This window comes from Pristis pectinata, chromosome 7, assembly GCF_009764475.1.
Source record: "Pristis pectinata isolate sPriPec2 chromosome 7, sPriPec2.1.pri, whole genome shotgun sequence".
Lineage (NCBI taxonomy): Eukaryota > Metazoa > Chordata > Chondrichthyes > Rhinopristiformes > Pristidae > Pristis > Pristis pectinata.
The window spans coordinates 51980319-52008284 of record NC_067411.1 but is presented as its reverse complement, the minus strand read 5'-3'; the positions used below and the strand labels follow the sequence as shown (position 1 = coordinate 52008284).

Below are 27966 nucleotides of genomic sequence, written 5' to 3'. Positions count from 1 at the left end.
AGATCATGTCTTGAACTCTAATCTCAACATCACTTTCCTGTACCAACCTCATATCCCTTGGTTCCAAAAATCATGATCCGCTCTCTTCCTTGAATGTGCAAATTGTTGAGGCCCCACAGCTCTCCTGAGCAGATAATGGGTGAAGAAGCTCATTCCTATCTCCTTGAATGGCTGACATCCTTATTTTGAGACTATGAGCCCTAGACAACCCAGCCAGGGGAAACATCAACTCCGCATCTACCCTTTCAAGCCACATACGAATTTTGTACATTTTCAAGAAGTCACCTCTCATTCTTCTAAACTCCAGGGAATATAAACCCATTCTGCTTACTCTCTCCTCGTATAACAAACCATACATCCCAGTAATCAATCTGTTGAATCTACATTGTACTCCCTCTATTGTATTCTTCATTAGGTAGGGAGAGCTGTACACAATATTTTCCAATGTGATCTCACCAGGCCAGCATGCCGTTTGCCTTCCCATTTACTTGCTGGAACAGATGTTAATGTTCAGTGAATAGTGTACAGGGAAACACATGTCTCTAAACACCAAGAACTTTGAGTCTCTCATCATTTACAAAATCATTTTTTTCTCAACATTATATTCCAGCTGCTGTGGTGGAGTTGTTGACAGTTTGGAGGGTAGTCTTAGGGCACAGGATTATATCAATGTCTTGATGAAATAGGCTGAGAAATGGTGGATGAAGTTTAATCCTGAAAAATGTGAGCTGATGCACTTTGGGAATATGAATAAGGCTTGAACATAAAGCAGCTCAGGATCAGGCCCTTTGGCCCACCATGTCTGCTCCAACCTTGATGCTAATCTAATCCCATTTGTCTGCACATTGCATTTCTCTATTCCCTGCCTCTTCATGTGCCTGATTAAATGCCTCTTAAATGTTGCTGTCATATCTGCTTCTACCACCTCCCCTGGCAGCACATTGCAGGCACCCATCACTCTCTGTGTAAAAAAAAACTTGTCTTCCAAAGCTCTTTTAAACTTTCCCCCTCTCACCTTAAACCTATGGGATAATCCAGCAAGTTATAAACTGGTGAGCCTTATATCAGTGGAAGGGGAATTATTGGAGATGTTTCTTAGCGATAGGATTTACTCACATCCGGAAAGGCATGGATTTACTTGGGATAGTCAGCATAGCGTTGAACAGTGGAGTTCATGCCGTACAAACTTGATAGAGATATTGGGGAGGTGACAAAGATGAGGGTCGGGCAGTTGTACATGTGGACCTTGTATAAGTACAGCTTTCGATAAAGTCCCTCTGCTAGGCTTATCCAGAAGATTCAGGCGTACAGGATCCACAGTGACTCAGTATACTAGATTCAAAATTGGCTGTAACAGGTAGCGGTTTAGGTGTGTTATTCTGACTAGAGGTCTGTGACCAGTGGTGTTCCACAAGGATCATTGCTAGGATCTATGTTGTTTGTGGTATATATAAGTGATTTGAACAAAAATGTAGGTGGGCTGATATGCAGACAACACAAATATTGACAAAGTTGTGAACAATGAGGAAGATTATCAAAGGATACAACAGGATGTAAATCAGTTAGAAATATGGACGGAGAAATGGCAGATGGCATTTAATCCAGACAAGTGTGAGGTATTGCACTTTGGGAGGTCAAATGTAAGAGGAGAATATACAGTAAATGGCAGGACATTTAGGAGCATTGATGTACAGAGGGATATTGGGGTGCAAGTCCCTGGCTCCCTGAAAGTGCTATCACAAACAGATGAGGTGGTAAAGAAGATGTATGCTTGCCTTCATTGGTTGGGGCATTGAACATAACAGTCATATAAAACTTTGGTTAGGCCATATTTGGAGTATTGTGTGCATCTCTGGTCGCCCCATTACAGGGCTTGGAATCTTTGGAAGAAGTTTGCCAGGATGTTTCCTGGATTGGAGAGCATTAGTTATAAGGAGAGGTTGAACAATTGTGGATTGTTTTCTCTGGAGCATCAGAAGCTGAAGGATAACCTGATAGAATATAAAATTATGAAGGCATGGATAGGTAGATAGTCTTTTTGCTCGGGTGCGAATGTCAAACACAACAGGACATAGGTTTATATGAGAAGGAGAAAGTTTATAGGAGATCTGCAAGGGAAATTTTTTCACACAGAAATCGGTAGGTGCCTGGAACGTGCTGCCAGGGGAGGTTGTAAAAGCAGATATGATAACTATGTTTAAGAGGCATTTAGATAGTCACATGAACAGGCAGTGAACAGAGGGATATGGACCATGTGCAGGCAGATGGGATTAGTTTAATTTGGCATCTTGGTTGGCACAGACATCGTGGGCCAAAGGATCTGTTCTTATGTTGTATTGTTCTACGTCCTGTGCTCTCTGGTATTTGACATTTCCACCCTGGGAAAAAGACTCTACTCTGTCTATGTCTCTCATGATTTTATATACTTTCATGTTTCCCCTTGGCCTCCGATGCTCCAGAGAAAACAATTTAACTCAGATAAGTGCAGACTGATGCATTTTGGGAAGTTAAACCAGGGCAGGACTTGTACAGCAAATGACAAGGCCCTGGGAAGAAACTTAGGGATACAAGTACATAGTTCCCTAAAAGTGACGACACATGCGGACAAAGTGGGAATCAGCAAGGTGATATGTTAGTAGTCACAGAATCAGAATCAAAATCAGATTTATTATCACTGACTTATACATCAGACACGGATTAAGTACAGGAGCTGGGACATCATGTTTCAGCTGTATGGGATGTTAGTGAGTCCACACCTGGAATAGTTTGTGCTATTCTGGTTGCCACTCCATAGGAAGGATATGATTATGCTAGAGAGGGTGCAGAAAAAATTCAGAAAGATATTGCTAGAACTGGAGGGCTTGAGTTATGAGGAGGGCTGAGAAGGAATGGTGTGACTGACTGAACTGAGCCACATGGAAGCTGTAGCTGAGAGATATGAAAGGTCCTTATTTAACACAGCAGATCTTCTAAAGAGAATCTGGTTCTCCTCTCTTGACACAATGTTTCCCAATATCTTTCTGTTCTGATCTATGTAACTGAACATCTACCTCCCAGAACCAGTCTTCATTACAAAATACAATTACCACTACAATTTAATGCTTTAATCATGGCTTGCTGACACACATTCTCCAAGTCTTCTGCATTCGCATTTCTGTTCCCATTTCCTTGCGTTTATCAGTCTGCTTCCTTCAGGAGCGGTCAGATGTGAAGCAACAGGCTGGTGTTCATCATTTAAATTCTCTGTAATGACATTGTTAGTGGGTGGACTTGGTCTTTTGGTCTGACTGTGTGGGCGAGAAGATGGTGAGCCATACCATTTAACCTGAGTCCAGTATTTCCACTAGCTGCCTCATCAGGTCTGCATGCAGACATAGGTGTCTTTTGTCAGTTGGACTACCTGAAGTCCTATCCGCCTGGGAGTGAACCCTGCCTTTTCAGGCAGCTCCCCTGCGCTGACTTGGTCATCTGGCTGCAGAAGGATTAGCCCCTCTCCTGGCTCTTTCTGATCAGCAATGCATTGCTGCTATTTTGCTCAGTCCCTCAATATTTTAACCTGGTTGCAAAGGTCCTTCATATCTCCATATAATCTCACTAAATTGGCTTCATTAGTTTCTTTCTCTGCACTTGCAAGTTTCTCTGGTCTCCTGTTCTTCGGCCGCCCTTTTTGCCCTGAGATCTGTCCACTCATTCCCTTCATGTTCTTTACTTTCTGCTTTCTGGAGTGCCTTTACTTTAATTCCTGCTACCTCTGCAGGCAGCCTCACCACTTCTAACAATTCTTGTTTGTGTTTGGCCCCTACCCTTGGGACTTCCTCTTTACAATATTTTTATTGAATCCATGAAAAAAAATACAAAGTATATGCATCAAGAAAGAGAATAAAAAAACTACTGAATACATTGTATTAAATCGTACTTAGATTACAATACTCTAAATTAATAATCACATATAGTAGTTAGTTAATAAAGGAAGAAAAAATTGAAATATTTTATTATTAAAAAAAATCTACTCCCACTACCAAAACCCGAAGCTGTTAGATGGAAAAAACAACAAGGAAAAACTTTTAAAAATGTAACCATGTCAGCCAATATCTGCATTTTAGTCCCCAAATCAGAGATTTTGAAAATAATTCAAAAAAGGTCCCCACAGGGTTTGAAAGTCTAGGTTAGGTTCAAAAACTAAACAGCGAATCTTCTCTAGATTCAAGTATGACATAACATCCCATAACCATTGAGCATGAGTAGGCGGAGTAACTTCCTTCCATTTAAGCAATACAGCTCTCCTGGCTATAAGAGAAATAAAAGCCAGAATATGTAAATCAGAAGCCTTCAAAGTTATATCTTTTTCTCCAACAATCCCAAATAGTGCAGTCAAAGGATTAAGTTTAAAATTTATTTTGAAAAGTACAGAAAAAGTATGAAAGACCTCTGTCCAATATTTTTTAAGACTCTGACATGTCCAAAACATGTGAATTAAGGAAGCCACTCCGTTATTGCATTTGTCACAGTAAGGAGATATGTCAGAATACAAACAGGATAATTTATCTTTAGACAAGTGAACTCTCTGGACCACTTTAAATTGAAGGAGAGAATGACGAGCACATAATGACGAAGTATTAACCAACTTGAAAATTTCATTCCAAGTTTCCTCAGAAATTGACATCTGCAAATCTTGTTCCCAAGCATTTTTAGTTTTATCTAGTGACACCTTACTCATTCCTAGTAATCTGTCATAAATATTAGATATTGAGCCATCCTGAAAAGGTTCCAAATTAAAAATTACATCTAATAAATTCTTAACAGGACTCAAAGGAAAAGATTGTAATTGAGATCAAAGAAAATCTCTAATTTGTAAATATCTAAAAAAATGAGTTTTTGGTAAATTATACTTGGTAGACAATTGTTCAAATGAAGAAAGATTTCCTCCAACAAACAGATCTTGAAAACAAGTAATACCTAATTTATCCCACTCTTTAAAAACTACATCAGTCATAGAAGATTTAAAAAAATAATTAAAGAAAATGGGACTGGACAAAGAAAAACTCAATAAACCAAAATATTTTCTAAATTGTAACCAAATCCTCAAAACATGTTTAACTACTAAATTATCTGTTAGTTTATTTAATGATATTGGAAGTGAAGAACCAAGCAAAGAGATAATAGAAAATATTTTAACAGAATTAATTTCCGAAGAGACCCATACTGGACGAGCCTCTTGATTAATGTAATGTAACCAAAATGTAAGATTGCGCATATTGACTGCCCAGTAATAAAATCTAAAATTAGGTAAGGCTAAACCTCCATTCTTTTTAACCTTCTGAAGGTGAACTTTATTTAGTCTAGGGTGTTTATTACTCCATATATAGGAAGAAATAGTTGACTCAAGAGAGTCAAAGAAAGATTTAGGAATAAAAACAGGTAAAGCCTGAAATAGATAAATACATTTAGGTAAAATATTCATTTTAATAACATTAATTCGGCCAATCAATGATATAGAAAGGGGAGACCAACCCTTTTCACATAGTGCAGTAAGGTGAAAAAATTTTCTTTAAATAAGTGCTTATAGTTTTTAGTAATTGACACTCCCAGATAGGTAAAATAATTTCTTACAATTTTAAAAGGAATGTTAATATCAACTGGTACCAAGTTATTCAGAGGAAAAAGTTCACTCTTGTATAAGTTCAGTTTGTAGCCTGAAAAATGACTAAAGCGGGAAAGTAAAGAAAGTTAAGAAGGCTTCAACATTAGATATAAAGAGTAATAAATCATCAGCATATAAAGAAACTTTATGGTTAATACCTCTCCTGGAAATACCAAGGATATCTCTAGATTCTCAGAGAGAAATAGCTGAAGGTTCTAAGGCCAAATCAAAGAGCAAAGGGCTCAAAGGACATCCCTGTCTGGTTCCATGTTGAAGTTTAAAAGATCTAGAATTTTGAAAATTAGTGAGAACTGGAGCAGAAGGGGATAAGTAAAGTAATTTAATCCATTGGATAAAATCGGGCCCAAAATTAAATTTCTCTAAGGTTTTAAATAAGTAATTCCATTCAATCCGATCAAAGGCCTTCTCAGCATCTAGAGATATCACACATTCCGATATTTCCTTAGAGGAAGAATAGATATTATTCAATAAACGATGAATATTAAAATGAGAATATCGATCATCGGATATAATTGAAGGTAAAATATTTTCCAATCTACGAGCTAGAATTTTAGATAAAATTTTAACATCCACATTAAGTAGTAAAATTGGTCTGTACGAAGCACATTCTGTTGGGTCCTTATTTTTCTTAAGAATAAGTGAAATAGAGGCTTCATAAAAAGATTGTGGTTTAAAAGAATTAAAACCCGATTTAAAAGAATCCGAAAAGACAGCACATAAGTGAGGTATAAGCAAAGAGGAAAAGGCCTTATAGAATTCTCCAGGAAATCCGTCAGGACCCAGAGTCTTTCCAGAATGTAAAAATTGCACAACCTCGGCGATTTCCTCATATGTAATAGATTGATCCAACTGTTTTTGATTTTCAGTGGAAAGTATAGGAACGTTTAATTGGTCAAAGAAATTATCCATTACTGTATTATCTTTAGGAAAATTAGAACTGTAAAGAGTAGAATAGAATTCTCGAAAAGTATCATTTATTTCTAAAAGATCAGTTGTCCTCTCGCCATTGGCTTTCGAAATTTCTTTATTTTGCCATCTAGCTCTGGGGACTTCCTGACATGATTCACGCACGTTGTCCTGTCACCTGACCCTGCTTGGCGCAGCTGTTTCTCTGTGGGCCATGTTGACTGCTCTGTACATGTTTGCTGACCATGACTCATCCATGTAATCTGTCCCTTCCCTGAGTCTATGATAGCACCTGCCTTACTCAGTGTGTCTATCCCCAGGACAGTACCTTCATTGTTTGGGCATACTCAGAAATCCACTGGAAGTTGCATTCCTTCTATCTCAATTACCTGAGGCTCACTTCTCTCTGACCTCATTGTTTCCTCCCCCCCGCCCCCCTCCCCACAGCACTAATATAAATAACCTTTCCAGTCATGGGCAAGGGTCGGTCAGTTATCGATTCTGATGCCTGTGTTACTACCACCAGGGAGGTACCTCCATCATCAGATTTCTGAATGGTCCATGAATCCTGGAACATTACCTTGTTATTCCTTTTTTTTCTTGCACTATTTATTTATTTTTGTAATTTATAGCATTTTTATGTCTTTGCACTGTACTGCTGCTGCAAAACAACAAATTGCACGTCATATAAGTCGGTGATAATAAATCTGATTTTGATTCTGATTCTGTGACTACTAACATATCACCTTGCTGATTCCCTAATAAACCTCTTGCATACATTCGCGGGTGACCAGTACTGGCAATGGGGCTGCTGCCAGCTGTTTGTTTGACCTGGATGCTGTCTTTATCAGCTCTATGATCTGGTCGGCAGTCAGATCGGACAGAGGCGGCACTGCTGTGGTTTCTGCCTGTTTTGTTGGGGAACTCTCACACCTTCCTCCCTTATTAGAACACCTCCTCCAACCATAGCCCAAGAGGCCACGGCTGTAATATTACCCTTCTATGTCTACTGTGGCTGTCTCTCACTATGTGCCCCAGTCACTGGCACACAAAGCATGTCTTTTGTGTCTTCGCAACAGCTACATTCACTACAACAACCTTGCAACTTCCCTTCTCTGGTCCATCTATCTGGCCCATGAAACTTATTGCTGGGTAGGTGAATCCCATAGCTACTCCCAAGTCTAAAACCTGGTCGATTGAGCTCCATCATTTTCAGGAAGACTGGATCATCCCTCCCTGAATTATCCAGCCCTGAGTATTCCTCATAAACCCAAAATTGATGGTCTGCATAATCCATTGCAGGCTTATCAGCTTTCTGAGCCACTGACATTATCATTCCCCAGTTACTCTCACCTGCCCCTGGTCACTGCCACACTTCCCCCTTAAAGTTGCGATATATGTCCTTGTTACTGGCACTCCCACGAGTTGCCCATGTACCATCCTACACTCCCTGGGCCATACTGTCCCACATATTCCTTGGGCATTTAGTTTAAACCAACACATATACTGTATATCTTTTGGGTGCATCAGGTGAATTTCAATCATTTCTTCTAGCTTACGCCAAAATTGTGCATTCCCGCAGACAGCTCAGACAAAATGCTTTGCTTCTCCCAGGAGGTGAAGGGTCTATGGGATTTATGGATTGTGGTAATCGGTATCAAGGGCTGGCTGGGGTCATCAGGATTCTGGGCCTGCCGTTGTCTGATCTCAATAGGTGCCATTCCAATGGGCATTTCTGGGTGTAACCTCTTCTATTTGTTGGCATGCTCCTACTTGTCAACTTTGCAGAATTACATCTATACAATGGGAACACATCCCAACTCACAGAACTTCAAGTGCTGGTGGCTGGTCCGAAAGCTTCTGAGCACAAACTCCAGACACCCAAAATACACTTCTGTTAGAGTGTTGACGGATGGCACCCTGAATATACAAACAGCCAGAATGTTAAGTGACAAAACAGACCTGTCCTGAACTGTGCATTAGGTGGCAGGGATATGCCTTTAACAATGCATTAAAACAGGAGATGGCCACTTAACAGCTTCCCTGATCTCATCATGAAGGTTTCACTGAGTGCTATTAGCATGAACATTCATCTATTGTCTTCCCCTGTGTAGTTTCAATGGGACAGAATCAGAAAGTTTTGATGGCCTTAAAGTATCGGTTAAAGTTGAATTGTGAACAGGTTTTATTTCCTGAAGATTGGTTCTCATTTTAATTAATATCTGCAATCCATAATTTCATAACTCCAGAATATTCCCTAACAATGGGCTGGGTCTGTTTTCCGTGAAGTGAAGGAGGCTGAGGGGCGAGTTTATTGAAGTTTATAAAATCATGAGGGGCAGAGATAAGGTGCATGGTTAGAGTCTTTTCTCCGGGGTTGTGGAAGTCTAAAACTAGAGGGCATAGGGTTAAGGTGAGAGGGAAAGGATTGGAAGGGGACTTGAGAGGCAAATTCTTCCAACAAATTCTTCCACACGCTTATGGAACAAGCTGCCAGGCAAAGTGGTAGAGGCAGGTACAGTTACAATGTTTAAAAGACATCTGGATAGTTACATGGATAGGAAAGGTGTAGACAGATATTGGCCAAATGCAGGTCAATAGGACTTGCTCAGGAATCACCTTGGTCAGCATGGCCAGGTTGGGCCAAAGGGCCTATGCCTGTGCTGTATAACTCTGCAACTTATAATTTTAAATGCTTCTGTCAGGTTGCTCTTCAGCCTCTGAAGCTCCAGAGAAAACAATCCAAGTTTGTCCATTCTCTCCTTATAGCTAATACACTCCAATCCAGGCAAAATTCTGGTGAATCTTTTCTGCAACCTCTCCAAAGTCTTCACGTCCTTCCTGTAGTGTGGCAACCAGTACTGCATACAATACTCCAAATATGGCCTAACTAAAGATTTATAGAGCTGCAACATGACTTCCTGACTTTCATACTCAATGCCCCAGCTGATGAAGGCAAACATGCCATATGCCTTTTCTACTACCCTATCCACGTGTTGCCACATTCAGGGAACTATGGACTTGCACCTCATGATCCCTCTGTACATCTGGGCTCCTAACAGTCCTGCCATTTACTGTCTACTTTCCTCTTGCATTTGACCCCCCCCCCCCCCAAAATGCATCACCTCACTTATCCATATTAAACTCCATCTGCCATTTCTCTGCCCATTTCTGCAACTGATCTTCAATTTGCTGTAACAGCGTATCCACAACCACACCAATTTTCATGTCGTCTACAAATTTACTAATCAGACCACCTGTATACATATACAAACGACAGAGGTCCCAGACTGATCCTTGTGGAAAATCATGAGTCACAGACCTCCAGTCAAAGAAACACCCCCATGCTACTACCCTCTGACTTCTATGACTAAGCCAATTTTGTATTGAACTCACCATGAATCCCATGTGACCTTATCCACTGGACTAGCCTGCAATGAGGGACCTTGTCAAATGCTTTACTAATGTCCACTTATACAACATCCACTGCCCTACCCTCCTCAATCACCTTTGTCACGTTCTCAAAAAAACTCAATCAAATTTGTGAGACAGGACTTCCCCCACACAGAGCCATGCTAACTAACCCTACTTGTTGGACTTACTCTTTCCCTAGCTACCCTATTGTTTTCAATATATGTATAAAATTCTTTGGGATTGTCCTTAAACCTACCTGCCAAAGACATTTCATGGTCCCTTCTGGCCCTCCTAATTTCTTGTTTCTTTCCTACTTTCTTTACATTCCTCAAGGACCTTGTCCGGGTTCAGCTCCCTAAACCTTGCATATGCTTCCTTTTCCTTTTTCACTAAACTTATAATATCTCTTGTCATCCAAGGTTCCTGAACCTTGCCATCCTTATCTTTCATCCTCACAGTGACATGCTGGTCCTAAACTCTGATCAACTGGCCTTTAAAGGACTCCAATGAATCGGATGTGAATTTACGCTCAAACAGCTGCTCCCAATCTACCCTCCCCAGTTCTTGCCTAATACCATGGTAATTATTCCTCCCCTAATTTAGTACTTTCACCCAAAGACCAGTCTTATCCTTATATCTATCTTAAAAGTTGCATCATTATGACCACTGATCCCAAGATGCTGTCCAAAATGAATGGTAAATTCCTCAGGAGTATTGAGGAACGGGGGACCTTGGAGTACAAGTCCAAAGAACTTTGAAGGTGGCAGTGCAGGCAGATAATGTTTTTAAGAAGGCATATGTGATACTGGCATTCACTAACCCAGGTACTGAATACAAGACACTTAACAAATTTGTCAAATATGATTTCCCTCTCAAAAACCCATGTTGACTATGCTCAGTCCTACTATAATGTTCTGTGCCCTGTTACCACTTAATAGATTCCAGCATTTGTAGCTGTTTTGATCTTAAGTCTGTAAGGGACTTGACAGATTTAACCCACATTAGCTTTAGCTAATCTTTTTCCTTTTTACATATCTATAGAAGATTTTGCAATCTGATTTTGCCAATTCACGTCTACTTCAATATAACTCAAGAGCCATATTTGTAATGACATCAAATCATTATGGGTAGAGGATTTTGGGTAATAAACACAGCATATTTAAGTTGAATCCAGGACAAAGAAGTAATAGTTAATTAAAATGATAGTCACACTATGTTCCTTGAAACCTCAGCGAATCACTCTCTGAGTAACTGGCACAAGTCTTTTTGCTCCTTGCTGTATCACAATTGGACATTAATTATTAGTGGAAGCTGTTTGTCACATAGTTCAAATATTAAACTATCTCTTGATTTTGGAGGAATAAGCAGTGATCTCATTGAAATGTGCAAACTCCTATGGAACTTGACAGGATAGATTCAGAAATGATGACTAGAGAGTCCAGAATAAGAGGTTTCAGTCTCAAAGTTAGGGGTCACTATTCAGGATAGAGATAAGTAGAAATTCCTTCACCCAGAGAGTAGAGAATCTTCAGAATTTTCCACCCAAGAGGGCTGTGAAGGCTCAGTTTCTGAATAGATTCAAGACAGTGATTGACAGATTTTCAGATATTAAGGTATTGATGCAGGAAAGTGGCACTGAGATAAAGCATCAGCCATGATCTTGTTGAATGATGTAGTAATCTGGAGAAGTTGAATCGCCTACTCCTGCTTCTATTTCCTATGTTGTTTGAATATAGGCCTTGGATAAATACGTGGAACTATGCAAGCTCTTGCAGAGACTTGGCTGTCACCAGAGCAGGAATGGATACTGAATATTCCTGCATTTCAGTGTTTTAAAAGGGATGGGGGGGGGGTGGGAAGAGGAGGAGGGATGGTGTTACTGGTCAGGGATACTATTACAGCTGCAGAAAGGGTGGATAATGTAGAAAGGGTGGATAATTTAGAAGGATCCTCTCTAGAGTCAGTATGGGTGGAAGTTAGGAACAAGAAAGGAGTAGTTACTCTACTGGGAGTATTCTATAGGCCCCCAGGTAGCAGCAGGGATACTGAGGAGCAGATTGGGAGGCAGATTTTGGAAAGGTGCAAGAATAACAGGGTTGTTATCATGGGAGACTTCAACTTCCCAAATATTGATTGGCACCTGCTTAGTACCAAAGGTACTAAGGGCACTAAGGTACAAAGGTACCTTAGGTACAAAGGGTACTAAGGTACTCTACCAAAGGGCAGAGTTTGTAAAATATGTTCAGGACGGATTTCTGTCACAGTATGTTGACAGGCTGACTAGAGGGAATGCCATATCAGATCTAGTATTAGGTAATGAACCGGGTCAGGTGACAGATCTCTCAGTGGGTGAGCATTTGGGGAACAGTGACCACCACTCCCTAACCTTCAGCATTGTCATGGACAAGGATAGGAGCAAAGAGGAGAGGAAGATATTTAATTGGGGGAAGGGCAAATTATGAGGCTATTAGGCTAGAACTTGCAAGTGTGAATTGGGATGACATTTTTGAAGGGAAATGTACTATGGAGATGTGGTCGTTGTTCAGGGATCTCTTGCAGGAGGTTAGGGACAAATTTGTCCCGGTGAGGTAGAAAAAGAATGGCAGGGTGAAGGAACCATGGGTGACAAGAGAGGTGGAACAACTAGTTAAGAAGAAGAAGGTAGCATACATAAGGTTTAGGAAGCAAGGATCAGATAGGTCTCTTGAGGAATATAAGGCAGCAAGGAAGGAACTTAAGAAGGGGCTGAGGAGAGCAAGAAGGGGACATGAAAAGGCCTTGGCGAGTAGGGTTAAGGAAAATACCAAGGCTTTTTTCACTTATGTGAAGAGCAGAAGGGTGACGAGAGTGAAGGTAGGACCGATTAGAGACAAAGGTGGGAAGATGTGCCTGGAAGCTGTGGAAGTGGGTGAGGTCTTCAATGAATACTTCTCTTCAGTATTCACCAAGGAGAAGGCCTTTGATGATGCTGAGGACAGTGTTGGTAAGGTTAATATTCTGGAGCATGTAGATCTCAAGAGGGAGGATGTGTTGGAGCTGTTAGAAAATATTAGGACAGATAAGTCCCCTGGGCCTGACGGAATATTCCCCAGGCTGCTCCGCGAGGTGAGGGAGGAGATTGCTGAACTGTTGACGAGGATCTTTGAGTCCTCGTTGTCCACGGGAATGGTACCGGAGGATTGGAGGATGGCAAATGTTGTCCCCTTATTCAAAAAAGGAAGTAGGGATGGTCCAGGGAATTATAGACCAGTGAGCCTTGCGTCTGTAGTGGGCAAGCTGTTGGAAAAGATTCTTAGAGATAGGATCTATGAGCATTTAGAGAATCATGGTCTGATCAGGGACAGCCAGCATGGCTTTGTGAAGGGCAGGTCATGTCTCACAAGCCTGATAGGGTTCTTTGAGGAGGTGACCAGGAAGATTGATGAGGGTAGTGCAGTAGATGCGGTCTACATGGATTTTAGTAAGGCATTTGACAAGATTCCACATGGTAGGCTTCTTCAGAAGGTAGCATGGGATCCAGGGGGGCTTGGCCGTGTGGATTCAGAATTGGCTTGCCTGTAGAAAGCAGAGGGTTGTGGTTGAGGGAGTGCATTCAGATTGGAGGGCTGTGACTAGCGGTGTCCCACAAGGATCGTTTCTGGGACCTCTAATTTTCGTGATTTTATTAATGACCTGTATGAGGGGGTAGAGGGGTGGCTTGGCAAGTCTGTAGACGACACAAAGGTTGGTGGTGGTGTGGATAGTGTGGAGGACTGTCAAAGATTGCAGAGGGCCATTGTTAGGATGCAGAGCTGGACTGAGAAGTGGCGGATGGAGTTCAATCCAGAGAAGTGTGAGGTGGTATACTTTGGAAGGACAAACTCCAAGGCGGAGTACAAAGTGAATGGCAGGATCCTGGGTAGTGTGGAGGAGCAGAGGGGTCAGGGGGTTCATATCCACAGATCCCTGAAAGCTGCCTCACAGGTGGATAGGGCAGTTTTGAAAGCTTATGGGATGTTAGCTTTCATAAGTTGTGGGATCGAGTTTAAGAGCCGCGAGGTAATGATGCAGCTCTATAAAACTTTGGTTAGACCACACTTGGAGTACTGTGTCCAGTTCTGGTCGCCGCATTATAGGAAGGATGTGGAAGTGTTGGAAAGGGTGCAGAGGAGATTTATCAGAACACTGCCTGGTTTCGAGAGTATGCATTATGAGGGGAGACTAAGGGAGCTAGGGCTTTACTCTTTGGAGAGAAGGAGGATGAGAGGAGAAATGATAGGGGTATACAAAATATTAAGAGGAATAGATAGAGTAGACATCCAGCGCCTCTTTCCCAGGGCACCAGTGCTCAATACAAGAGGGCATAGCTTTAAGGTAATGAGTGGGAAGTTCAAGGGAGATATCAGAGGGAGGTTTTTCACCCAGAGAGTGGTTAGTGCATGGAATGCGCTGCCTGGGGCAGAGGTGGAGGCAGGTACATTGGTCAAGTTCAAGAGGTTGCTAGATAAACATATTGAAGAATTTAAAATAGAGGGATACGTGGGGGGAAGGGGTTAGATAGTTCTTATGCGAGGTTTCAAGGTCGGCACAACATTGTGGGCTGAAGAGCCTGTATTGTGTTGTACTTCCTATGATTCTATGATAGGCCTAATAAATTGATCCTATTTTTCATGAAACTTATTTCTGTAGATCCAGAAGATGGTTCCATTTGAGAGATTTGGCAATATTTGTGAAGAGCTGAATAATGCCTTGCATAGGGAGCAGCAAGCCCAGCTTCTGTTAAATGAACAAGCCCATCAGATGCAGGAGTTAAATCTGCGACTGGAGCAATATTCAAGTGAAGAAGCTGAGAAGAATCAAATGCTCTCTGAGGCTGTAACGGTAAGCACTTATTTCCTTTTATACAGCAATCATTTTAGTCTCATCCACATTACAGACTTCATTTACAACTGTTACCTATCCAATAGTTAATCCCTCCAGCATCAAGTTTCATAGAAATGAAGATTCTTAATCTTAAAGCTGGAAGTTGTTCTTTGCTTATGTTTCCCTTTGTATAATAATTTGAAAATGAACAAAGGCAATTAAAATATGAATATGAAGGAAAAAGGCAATTGAAAAATATAAAATGTGGGCTCAAGAGCTGAGAGGTTAAGAAGGAAGAAGATCGACTGAAGAAGAAAAGTGATGAGTGTAAAGAGAAATGTGCATGTGATGGAAATGAGAAAGCAATGGTGGGAAGGACTGGTGGCCTTATAGCTGATATTATGTGAGAAGAACATAACAAGAAATAAGTACTCTTCGTTCAGGTTGCAGAATGGTCCTGCAATTGTAAATGGGGAAGGGGCAGAAAATGGGAGATAGGAAAGTATGATCAGGGTAGCAAGGTAGTGTTGAGAGAAGTTAACACAGGTTTGCTTAAAAACTGCAGGCCCTGAAGGTGATAGTTAATGCCATTGTCCATGTGTTTTTTGTTCAGTTATAGAACATAGAACAGTTCAGGAACATGTCCTTTGGCCCACAATGTCTGTGCCAACTGTGATGCCAATGTAACTAATCCCATCTGCCTGCTCATGGTCTGTATCCCTCCATTCCCTGTCTGTCTGTCTAAATGTCTCTTAAACATTGCTATCGTATCTGCTTCTAAACCCATTGCCATTGTATATGCTTTGAAACTTATTGGTATTGGTTTATTATTGTCACTTGTACTGGGGTACAGTGAAAAACTTGTCTTGCATAGCGATCGTACAGATCAATTAATTACACAGTGCAGTTATATTGGGTTAGTACAGAGTGTATTGAGTTATTACAGGTAAAAACAATAACAGTACAGAGTAACGTGTCACAGCTACAAAGAAAGTGCAGTGCAATAAGGTGCAAGGTCACAACAAGGTAGATCATGAGGTCACAGTCCATCTCATCGTATAAGGGAACTGTTCAATAGTCTTATCACAGTGGGATAGAAGCTGTCCTTAAGTCTGGTGGTATGTGCCCTCAGGCTCCTGTATCTTGTACCCGATGGAAGAGGAGAGAAGAGAGAATGACCCGGACGGGTGGGGTCTTTGATTATGCTGGCTGATTCACCAAGACAGCGAGAGGTAAAGACAGAGCGCAAGGAGGGGAGGCTGGTGTCCGTGATGCTCTGGGCTGTGTCCACAACTCTCTGCAGTTTCTTGCGGTCCTGGGCAGAGCAGTTGCCGTACCAAGCCATGATGCATCCAGACAGGATGCTTTCTATGGTGCATCGATAAGAGTTGGTGAGAGTCAAAGGGGACAAACCGAATTTCTTTAGGCTCCTGAGGAAGTAGAGGCACTGGTGAGCTTTCTTGGCTGTGGCATCTACGTGATTTGACCAGGACAGGCTGTTGGTGATGTTCACTCCCAGGAACTTGAAGCTCTCAACCCTCTCGACTTCAGCACCGTTGATGTAGACATGTGCATGTACACCGCCCCCTTACCTGAAGTCAATGACCATCTCTTTTGTTTTGTTGACATTGAGGGAAAGGTTGTTGTCATGACTCCATTCCACTAAGCTCTCTATCTCCTTCCTGGACTCTGACTCATCGCCATTTGAGATACGGCCTACAATGGTGGTATCATCTGCAAACTTGTAGATGGAGTTAGAGCATAATCTGGCCACACAGTCATGAGTGTATAGGGAGTAGAGTAGAGGGCTGAGGACACAGCCTTGTGGGGCACCAGTGTTGAGAATAATCGTGCCGTAGTATTGCTGCCTATCCTCACTGATTGCAGTCTGTTTGTTAGAAAGTCAAGGATCCAGTTACAGAGGGAGGTGTTGAGTCCTAGGTCTCGGAGTTTGGTGACAAGTTTGCTTGGATTATTGTATTGAAGGCAGAGCTGTAGTCAATGAATAGTTTAACGTAGGTGTCTTTACTGTCCAGATGCTCCAGAGCTGAGTGTAGGGCCAGGGAGATGGCGTCCGCTGTGGACCTGTTTCGGCGATAGGTGAATTGCAGTGGGTCAAGATTGTCTGGGAGGCTGGAGTTGATGCGTGCCATGACCAGCCTCTCAAAGCACTTCATAATGGTGGATGTCAGAGCCACTGGTCGGTAGTCATTGAGGCATGTTACCTTGCTTTACTTCGGTACCGGGATGATAGTGGTCTTCTTAAAACAGGTGGGAACCTTGGACTGAAGCAGGGAGAGGTTAGATATGTCTGCAAATACTTCTGCCAGCTGATCAGCACAAGATCTGAGCACACGGCCAGGGACACCATCTGGGCCAGATGCTTTCCTCGTGTTCACTCTCCGGAAGACTGGTCTTACGTTCTCAACGGTGACCACAGGTTCTTTTGCATTGGAGGCTGTCAGGGTCGGTGGTGACAATCCACTTCCCTTCTGTTCAGAATGCGCATAGAATGTGTTAAGTTCATTAGGAAGGGATGCGCTGTTGTAAGCTATGCAGCCCATCTTCGTCTTGCAGCCTGTTATGGCATGTAATCCCTGCCATAGCTGACAGCTGGTCTGAGACTCTATTTTGAATCGGTATTGCCTCTTGGCATCCCTGATAGCTTTCTGAAGGTCATATCTGGATTTCTTGTACAGATCAGGATCACCAGATTTGTGTGCAGCAGTCCTCAACTTCAATAGGGAGTGGATCTCCCAGTTCGTCCATGGTTTCCTGTTTGGGATTACCCGTATTGTCCTCCCTGGTACACAGTCCTCCACACACTTGCTGATAAAGTCTGTGATGGTGGTGGCATACTCGTCAAGGCTGGCAGCTCAGTCTTTGAACATGGACCAGTCCACTGACAAATCAGTTGCGTAGAAGCTCATCTGTTTCCTCAGACCAGCACTGCACGACTCTCTGTACCAGATCCTCCCGTTTCAGTTTCTATTTGCATGCAGGGAGAAGGAGCACAACCTGGTGGTCTGATTTCCCAAATTGAGGATGAGGGGTGGCTCGGAAGGCATCGTTGATGGTTGTCTAGCAGTGGTCAAGGGTGTTGGCGCCCCTGGTGGAGCAGGAGATGTGCTGAAAGTATTTTGCTAACATACTCTTGAGGTTTGCCTGATTGAAGTCACCTGTGATAATGAAGAGGGCCTCAGGGTATCCTGTCTCAAGGTTGTTGACCACGGAGTATAGCTCATTGAGTGCGGGCTTCATGTCCGTCTGTGGTGGGATATAGACTGCCATCAAGATAGCTGAAGTGAACTCCCTTGGTAGATAGAATGGTCGACACTTCACTGTTAGATATTCCAGGCTGGGTGAGCAGGAGCTCGTCAGGACCGTCACATCCGAGCACCACATGTTATTGATTAAGAAGCAGACCCCTCTGCCTTTAACTTTGCCTGAGGACGCTGTATGGTCCATTCAATGAATTGAGAAGCCCTCAGGTTGAATAGCACAGTCAGGTGAGGCAGGTGTAAGCCACGTTTCAGTGAGACATAGTACACAACAGTCCCTCAGTTCTCTTTGGTAGGTCAGTCTTGCCCTTAGTTCATCAACTTTGTTCTCAATGGACTGGATGTTAGCTAGTACTATGCTGGGGAGGGGGGCCTTGTATCCACGTTTTCAAGATATGCGGTGGCGAATCTTCAGTCGTGAAGTGGAGCCACCAGGTAAGTTATTGTTCAGGGTCAGACCTGTAGGTCCTGGAGTGGATTCCCCTGAACTGGATGGTAAGTATCTTCTCCTTGCTAGACTTTGAAGACCTGGAGCAGATTCACCTGGACTGGAAGGTAAGTGACTGCCAGTGGACAGTCTTGGAAGTCCTGGAGTTGATCCACCTGGACTGGGAGGTAAGCTTGGAAGACCTGGAGTGGATTCTGCTGTCTTGTGAGGTAAGTTGTTGTTTCCATACAGGTTTAAGTGTCCTGAAGAGGAGTGAGCTGCCTCAGCAGGTAAGTGGGGTTGTCTAGGGTAGCCTTGGCATCGGGACTCAGCCCCGGCTGCTCCGTAGAGTTGGGCTTCCGATCCAGAGGGCCCTGGTGTCGTGCCCCAGCTGGTTGGGCCTCGCGTTGGACCGGGCCTCGGGACTCAGCCTTGCATCGGGCCGGGCCCCCGACCACTTCCTTGTGTCAGGTTGGGCCTCGGCCTCGCATCAGTTTGGGTCTCGGGCCTCAGGAGACGATCTCGTTGGGTTGGGTCATGGCGTCGGGTGCTCCGGTAAGTTGGATCTCGGCGCCGGCGCTCCGGTAGGGTCCGGGAGTCGGGTCTCGGCAATGGGGATTCCGTGGGGATGTCTCCTTGCCCTGCGGAGGCGATGTTACTCTACTTAACTCAACGCCAACTTATAATAAAACTGCTGTAAACAGTTAGCAGGTGAGACAGCAACTATGGAAAGAAAAACTGATCTGGGAAAGAGAGAAAACAACTTAGTTTTAAGTGATAAATCCAGGAACACAGTTTCCTCATGTCTGCTGTTGATATCCAGCTAAACACCACCACTATTTTTTGTTCCCGCCACTGTCTCTAAATTGGCAGACTGCAAATTCCTGTTCTCGTTGGATAGAAATTTTCTCCATTTGAGTATTGACAAAATTGAAGCCATCACTAGCAGCTCCCTTTTTCTGGCAACTGCTGAAACTGAAGGCAAAAGAGAAGGGAGATGCTGGAATCTAGAACAAAAACAGAACGCTGGAAGAAGCAAGTGCGTCAGGCAGCATTTGTGAGGCAAAAAGTGTCAGCTGGCATTTTGGGTTGAGATCCTGCAACCTTTTGTTGCTTCTGAAATGTTGTCCCTCAGAAATGCAGCTTCCCCTCTGCTGTAATTGATGTAGCCCTCACATGTATTTCCTGCTCTGACACCCCTCTTCCCAGGCAGAACAGCATTAGAGTTCTCTTGGTCCTCACCTTTCATCCCACTGTCTTCCGCATCCAACCTGTCATTTCTGCCAGCTACGATACGATCCCACCACCAATAGCATCTTCACCTCTCCAACCCCACCCACTTTTCTGCTTTCTTCATGAGCTTCAAATCACACTTCTGTACCTTCACAATGATTGCCTATTTCCATCGCTATAACATTATTCAACTCCATGGGTAAACCTAGTAATTTCTAGGGCAGGGACATGTTTGGCACAGCTTTGTGGGCCGAAGGGCCTGAATTGTGATGTAGGTTTTTCTATGTTTCTATGTTTCCATTTCTACCTCGGCTCACCTACTGTTTAAACCCTCTCGCCTACTGTTGGTACCTCTGTACTTCAATTCCATAAGGCACTCCTGCCCAGTTTCCTTCATTTTTGATGTAAGATCTTCAAAATCTCTGTTGCTCTGGTCCTAGATTGCATGAAGTTTTGTTCATCCCTCACGCTGGGAACACCTTGACTTTTAATATTTTTATTCGTGTTTTCAGGTTCCTCCTTGGCCTCTAGCTGGTAATCTCTTTTAGCCCCTCTGACTCTCTGAGATTTCTGCATTCCTCAATTCTGGTCTCTTGCATTCCTATTGACCTATTGACAATAAAGGAATTGTGATGTATTTCCAAGTCTTGATGACCTGTAACTTGGAAATGAACCTGCAGGTGGTAACGTACCCATGCATCTGCTGCCTTTAATGCTTCATGATGGCAGAGGTTGCAGGTGAGTAACCTTGGTGAGTAACTACAGTGCATATTATAATATATACACTGCAGTTGCAGAAACACTGCTCTGGGCATGTTTTAACATGAGAACAAACATTTCCAGTGGAAGTACCAGGAAATTAGACTGGACAGTTCTCGGCTAGCTAGGTGTTACTGTTATTGACTGTGGATTGCTGTTTCAGAATGTTTGCTTTATTTGCGTTCTGTTAATCATGGCTCAGTGGATAGCTTTATCAGCTAAGTCTGAAGGCAAGTTCCATTCTAGGAGCTTGAGAATAAAATCCAGGCTAATGCTTCTGTACAGAACTGAGGGAGCACTGTACTGTTGGAAGCTGGAGCTTTCAGTACTACTTCAGAGGTGGGAACACAAGTACTTAGACTGACACTACATTCAAGTTGCCTTTTCAAAGCTGTCATTTTGAAAAGCCATCATTTTTTAATGAAACATTATGATAAGTCCCTGTTTATGATCTCTATGGTCAATGTAAAAGATCCCATTGCATTAATTATAAAGCAAAGCAAGGGAGTCATCCCTAGTATCTGCACCAATACTCTTTCCTTAATCAATTGAAGTGTTTTTGAATCTGTTTATTGTCACATTTCTATTTGGGAGCTTGCTATGCATTACTGACTACTCTGCTTTCTGCAACCGTGGCAATTTTATTTTGAGGAGTCCTTCATAAGGCTCTCTGGAACACCAAAAATGAAATGGAAAATCAATTCTTTGTTTCTTTTTTATGTTAAATTAAAATGTGAATTTCTAATCAACTTTAATTGACTTGAAATTTGGTGGAAGGGGAGAAAGATCTAGGACATCCCACAGAACAATGAGAAACAGAAAGATTGTCGATTGAAGAAGAGCTACATAGATGTATTTTCTCTGGAGATAGTCTTGTGATTTAACAGTGCCCTGCAGGATATCCACTTCGATTTTTCCAGTTGCAAGTATTACCTTGTCAATCTCTTTCAGTAGTAGAACTCTGGGTCATTTTCAAACGTAGGACACTGTTTTTAAAAAAACTAATCTATTTGTTGGTTCTCAGGATCATATATTTTGAGATTCTTTTTAGTGATTTCACTGTGCCAATCACTCTCTACCCATCCTCACACTTCATTTCTCTCTCCCAGCTCATCAACTCTCACTCTCCCTCTTTCCCCTTCCTCAGTGCCGACTCCTTCCTGCTTGCTCCACCTCCCTCTTCCCACACCTCACATCTCCCTTTCTCCATTTTCCTTTTCTCCCTTCTTTTTTTCTACCGTCAACCATCTCCACCTACCTCTCACCTCCTGTTCATTTTCCATGCCTCCCCACTCCATTTCTTCCTGTTTCCTCTCTCCTCTGCTCTCCCCTCTCCTCCACTTGTTCTCCATTCCATTTTGCCTCCATTATCCTCCAGTGTGCCTCACCTGACTTGCAGTAGAGGTTTTCTCCTCCTTCACTCAACCATCTGCTCTTAATGTGTGCACTTGGACAGCAGCTATCTGATAACCATTCTGCTGTTGATAGAATATTGTCCAGCACAGGAACAGGCTCTTCAGCCCATGAGGTTGTGCTGAACTAACTAATGTAGTACTTAAGTGCCTAGCTAAAATAATCCCTTTGGCTTTTCATAGAAACATAGAAAAACTACAGCACAATTCAGGCCCTTCGGCCCACAAAGTTGTGCCAAACATGTCCCTACCCAAGAAATTACTAGGCTTACCCATAGCCCTCTATTTTACTCAGCTCCATGTACCTATCTAACAGTCTCTTGAAAGACCCTATCGTATCCGCCTCCACCACCGTTTTCAGCAGCCCATTCCATGCACTCACCACTCTCTGAGTAAAAAACTTACCCCTGACATCTCCTCTGTATCTACTCCCCAGCACCTTAAACCTATGTCCTCTTGTGGCCACCATTTCAGCCCTGGGGAAAAGCCTCTGACTATCTACCCGATCAATACCTCTCATCATCTTATACACCTCGATCAGGTCCCCCCTCATCCTCCGTCTCTCCAAGGAGAAAAGGCCGAGTTCCCTCAACCTGCTTTCATAAGGCATGCTCTGCATTCCAGGCAGCATCCTTGTAAATCTCCCCTGCACCCTCTCTATGGTTTCCACATCTTTCCTGTAGTGAGGCGACCAGAACTGAGCACAATACTCCAAGTGGGGTCTGACCATGGACCTATATAGCTGCAACAATACCTCACGGCTCCTAAATTCAATTCCCTGATTGATGAAGGACAATTCACCGTATGCCTTCTTAACCACAGAGTCAACCTGCACAGCCTGCTTTGAGCATCCTATGGACTCAGACCCCAAGATCCCTCTGATCCTCCACGCTGCCAAGAGTCTTACCATTAATATTATATTCTGCCAACATATTTGACCTACCAAAATGAACCACTTCACACTTATCTGGGTTGAATTGCATCTGCCACTTCTCAACCCAACTCTGCATCCTATCTATGTCCTGCTGTAACCTCTGACAGTCCTCCAAACTATCCACAACCTTCGTGTCATCCGCAAACTTATTAACCCACCCCTCCACTTCCTCATCCAGGTCATTTATAAAAATCACAAATAGTAAGGGTCCCAGTACAGATCCCTGAGGTACACCACTGGTCACCGACCTCCACTCAGAATACGACCCTCCAAAAACCACTCTTTGCCTTCTGTGGGCCAGCCAGTTCTGGATCCACACTGCAATGTCCCCTTGGATCCCCTGTCTCGTCACCTTCTCCACAGACCTTGCATGGGGTACCTGATCAAACGCCTTGCTGAAATCCATATACACTACATCTATTGCTCTCCCTTCATCGATGTGCTTAATCACATCCTCAAAAAATTCAATCAGGCTCGTAAGGCAGGACCTGCCCTTGACAAAGCCATGCTGACTGTTCCTAATCACATTATACCTCTCCAAATGTTCATAAATCCTGCCTCTCAGGATCTTCTCCATCAGCTTACCAACCATTGAGGTAAGATTCACAGGTCTATAATTTCCTGGGCTATCCCTACTCCCCTTCTTGAATAAGGGAATAACATCTGCAACCCTCCAATCTTCCAGAACCTCTCCCATCTCCATCGATGATGCAAAGATCATCGTCAGAGGCTCCACAATCTCCTCCCTCACCTCCCACAGCAACCTGGGATATATCTCATCCGGTCCTGGCGACTTATCAAACTTGATGCTTTCCAAAAGTTTCAGCACAATCTCTTTTCTAATATCTACATGCTCAAGCTTTTCAGGCCGCTGCAAGTCCTCACCACAATCCCCCAGATCTTTCTCCGTGGTGAGTACTGACGTAAAGTATTCATTAAGTACCTCCGCCATTTCTTCTGGACCCATACACACTTTCCCACTGCTGCAATTAATAGGCCCTATCCTTTTGCATCTCATCCTCTTACTCTTCACATACTTGTAGAACGCCTTGGGGTTTTCCTTCATCCTGCCTGCCAAGGCCTTCTCACGTCCCCTTCTGGCTCTCCTAATTTCTTTCTTAAGTTCCTTCCTTTTAGCCTTGTACTCTTCCAGATCTCTAACATTATCTAGCTCTCTGTACCTTCTCGATGCTTTTCTTTTTCTTTTGACTAAATTTATTAGAGCCTTTGTACACCACAGTTCCTGTATCCTCTCGTGACTCCCCTGTCTGATCGGAACATGTCTATGCAGAACTCCACACAAATACCCCCTGAATATTTGCCACATATCTTCCGTACTTTTCCCGGAGAACATCTGTTCCCAATTTAATCTTCCAATTTCCTGCCTGAGAGCCTCATAATTCCCTTTACTCCAAGTAAACACCTTTCTAGTCTGTCTGTTCCTATCTCTCTCGAGTGCTATTGTAAAGGAGATAGAATTATGATCACTATCACCAAAATGTTCACCCACTGAGAGATCTGACACCTGACCAGGTTCATTTCCCAATATCAAATCAAGCACAGCCTCTCCTCTTGTAGGTCTATCTACATATTGTGTCAAGAACCCTTCCTGAACACACTTAACAAACTCCACCCCATGTAAACCCCTCACTGTCTGGAGATGCCAGTCAATGTTTGGGAAATTAAAATCCCCCGTCACAACAACTCTGTTATTCTCACACCTTTCTAGGATCTGCTTCCCTATCTGCTCCTCAATAACCCTGTCACAATTGGGCGGCCTATAAAAAACACCCAGTAAAGTTATCGACCCCTTCCTGTTCCTAACCTCCACCCACAGAGACTCTGTAGACAATCCCTCCACAACGTCCACCTTTTCCGCAGCCGTGACACTATCTCTGATCAACAGGGCCACTCCCCCACCTCTTTTGCCTCCCTCTCTGTCCTTCCTGAGACATCTAAAACCCGACACTTGAATCAACCATTCCAGCCCCAGAGGCATCCAAGTCTCTGTAATGGCCACCACATCATAGCTCCAAGTATTTATCCAAGCTCTAAGCTCATCTGCCTTGTTCACTATACTCCTTGCGTTAAAATAGACACATCTCAAACCTGTCTGAGCACGTCCCTTCTCTATCACCTGCTTATCATACCTACTACTAGCTTTCTCTATTTGAGAGCCAAACACCTCTTCCCCAGTATCTCCAGTATGGATCCCATCCTCCAACAATTCTAGTTTAAACTCTCCCCACTAGCCTTAGCAAACCTCCTCACCAGTATGTTGGTCCCCCTGGGATTCAAGTGCAACCCGTCCACTTTGAACAGGTCATACCTGCCCCAAAAGAGGCCCCAATGATCCAGAAGACTGAATCCCTGCTCCTTACTCCAATTCCTCAACCACGCATTTAACCTCCTCCTCATTCTGTTCCTATACCCACTGTCGCTCAGCACAGGCAGTAATCTGGAAATTACTCCCTTTGAGGTCCTGCTTCTCAACTTCCTTCCTAATTCTCTATAGTCTCTTTTCAGGACCTCATTCCTTTCCCTACCTATGTCGTTGGTACCACGACCTCTGGCTGTTCTCCCTCCCCCTTCAGGATATCTTGGACGCGATCAGAAACATCCCGGACCCTGGCACCTGGGAGGCAAACTACCTTCCGAGTTTCTTTCCTGCGTCCACAGAATCGCTTGTCTGCCCACCTAACTATAGAGTCCCCTATTACTGGTGCCCTCCTCACTCCTTCCCTACCCATCTGAGCCACAGGGCCGGACTCTGTGCCAGAGACACTGCCACTGTTGCTTCCCCCAGGTAGGCTGTCTCCCCCAACAGTACTCAAACAGGAGTACTTATTGTCAAGGGGTACAGCCACAGGGGTACTCTCTAGTACCTGACTCTTCCCCTTCCCCTTCCCCCTCATGACAGTGACCCAATTGCCTGATTCTGATGGTCCTGGTGTGACCACCTGCCTATAACTCCTCTCTATCACCTCCTCACTCTCCCTGACCAGATGAAGGTCATCGAGCTGCATCTCCAGTTCCCTAACACGGTCCCTCAGGAGCTGCAGCTCGACACACCGAGTGCAGACGTAGCCTTCCCAGAGGTAGGGAGACTCCAGGAACTCCCACATCTGACACTGAGTACAGGAAACTGCACTGATACTCCTCCCTTAACTCAAGTCACCTACCTTTCCTCGCCCCCTTACGCCGAAGCCCCTTGAGCCAAAGCCCAGAACACTCTGCTCCCTCTCATTCCGCTGCCCGCTCCGACGCTGCCCGCTGTATAGGCTGTTTGCTTTTTAAACTGCCCGCGCCACGCCTGTGCAGTCCAGCCCTCACTCCTCCTGATTAAAACTTATAAAACACTTAAAACAGAACCTTATAAAAATCTAACCCTAATAATAACAACCCTATTAAAAACTAACCCTTATAGTTAAAACCCTGTTTAAAAAAAAGATAAAAAGAAAAACTTATCTGCTCCAAAGTCTTCCGAAGTAAAACCCACGAAGCCTCTGAAGATTTTTTTCTCTCTCCCCGTTTCAAGTTTTCTTTTCCCTTCTAATGTCCATATCCCTCGATTCTCTGCACATTCATGTGCCTGTCTAAGAGCCTCTTGAACACCCCTATCATATTTGCCTCCACTACCACCCCTGGCAATGCATTCCAGGCACCCACCACTCTCTGTGTACAAAAAACTTTCCCCACACATCTCCTTTGAACACCCTTTCTCACCTTAAATGCATGTCCTCTAGCATTTCGACCCTGGAAAAAAGATACCTGCTGTCTTTCTATGCATCTCATAATCTCATAAACTTCTGTCCAGTCTCCCCTCAGCCTCTGCCGCACCAGAGAAAACAACCCAAGTTTGTCTAACATTTCCTCACAGCACATGCCCTCAAATCTAGGCAGCATCCTGGTAAGCCTTCACCCTCTCCAAAGCCTCAACATCCTTCCTATAATGGGGTGACCAGAATTGAATGGAATCCTCCAAATGTGGCTTAACCAGAACTTTATTAAGCTGCAACATAACTTCCCGACTTTTGAACTCAGTGCCTTGACTAATAAAGGCAAGCATACCATATGCCTTCTTTACCACCCTATCAACCTGTGCAGTCACTTTCAGGGAGCAATGGGCTTGGACCCAAGATCCTTCTATACATCAACACTGTTAAGGGTCTTGCTTTTATATTTAATCTCCCAAAGTGCAACACCTCACACTTGGCTGAATTAAACTCCATGTGCCATTTCCTTGCCCATATCTGCAACTGAGCTATATCCCGCTGTATCCTTTGGCAATCTTCTACACTATCCACAACACCACCAATGTCTGTCCCATCTGCGAACTTATTAACCCATGCATCTGCATTTTCATTCAGATCATTTAAATATATCACAAACAGCAGAGCTCCCTGTACAGATCACTGTGGAATATCACTAGTCACAGACCTCCAGCCAGAATAGGTCCCATCGACCACTACCCACTGTCTTCTTTGGGCAAGCCAATTCTGAATCCAAATGGCCAAGTGACTATGGATCGCATGCATCTTAATCTTCTGGATGTGCCTACCATTAGGGTTCTTGTCAAATGCCTTTTAAAATCCATGTAGGCAACATCTACAGCTCTACCTTCATCAATCACCTTCATCACCTCCTCGAAGAGTATCAATCAAGTTATTAAGACGCGACTTGCCCCACGCAAAGCTGTGCTGACTGTCCCTAATTAGGCCATGGTTTTCTAAATGCTCATAAATCCTATCCCTAAAGATGTTCACCAATAACATGCCTACCACTGATGTGAGACTCGCCAGTCTATAGTTTCCAGGATTATCCCTGTTTCCTTCTTGAATAACGGAACATTATCCACTCACCAGACCTCTGGAACCTCTCGAAAGGGCAGAAAGATCTTAGTCAAGGCCCCAGCATTCTCATCTCTCTCAGTAACCTGGGGTATATCCCACTAGGTCCTGGGGACTTATCCACCTTAATGTTCTCTGAGAGACCCAGCACTGCCTCTTTCTTTACCACAAAATGCCGTAACAAATTAGGACACTCCACACTGATCTCACTATCCTCCATGTCCTTCTCCTTGGTAAATACCGACA

At 43.5% G+C, this 27966-nt stretch overlaps 1 protein-coding gene across 4 annotated transcripts in view; it reads left to right on the top strand.

Moving 5' to 3' along the window:
• The window catches only part of LOC127572676 (coiled-coil domain-containing protein 171-like), a 497458-nt gene that overhangs the window by 288077 nt on the left and 181415 nt on the right, over positions 1-27966 (top strand). For all 4 annotated transcript variants that reach the window (XM_052020188.1, XM_052020186.1, XM_052020185.1 and 1 more), the window contains one exon: positions 14651-14842. In XM_052020188.1, the coding sequence (XP_051876148.1) occupies positions 14651-14842 (192 nt within the window). The remainder of the gene's footprint in view (positions 1-14650; positions 14843-27966) is intronic.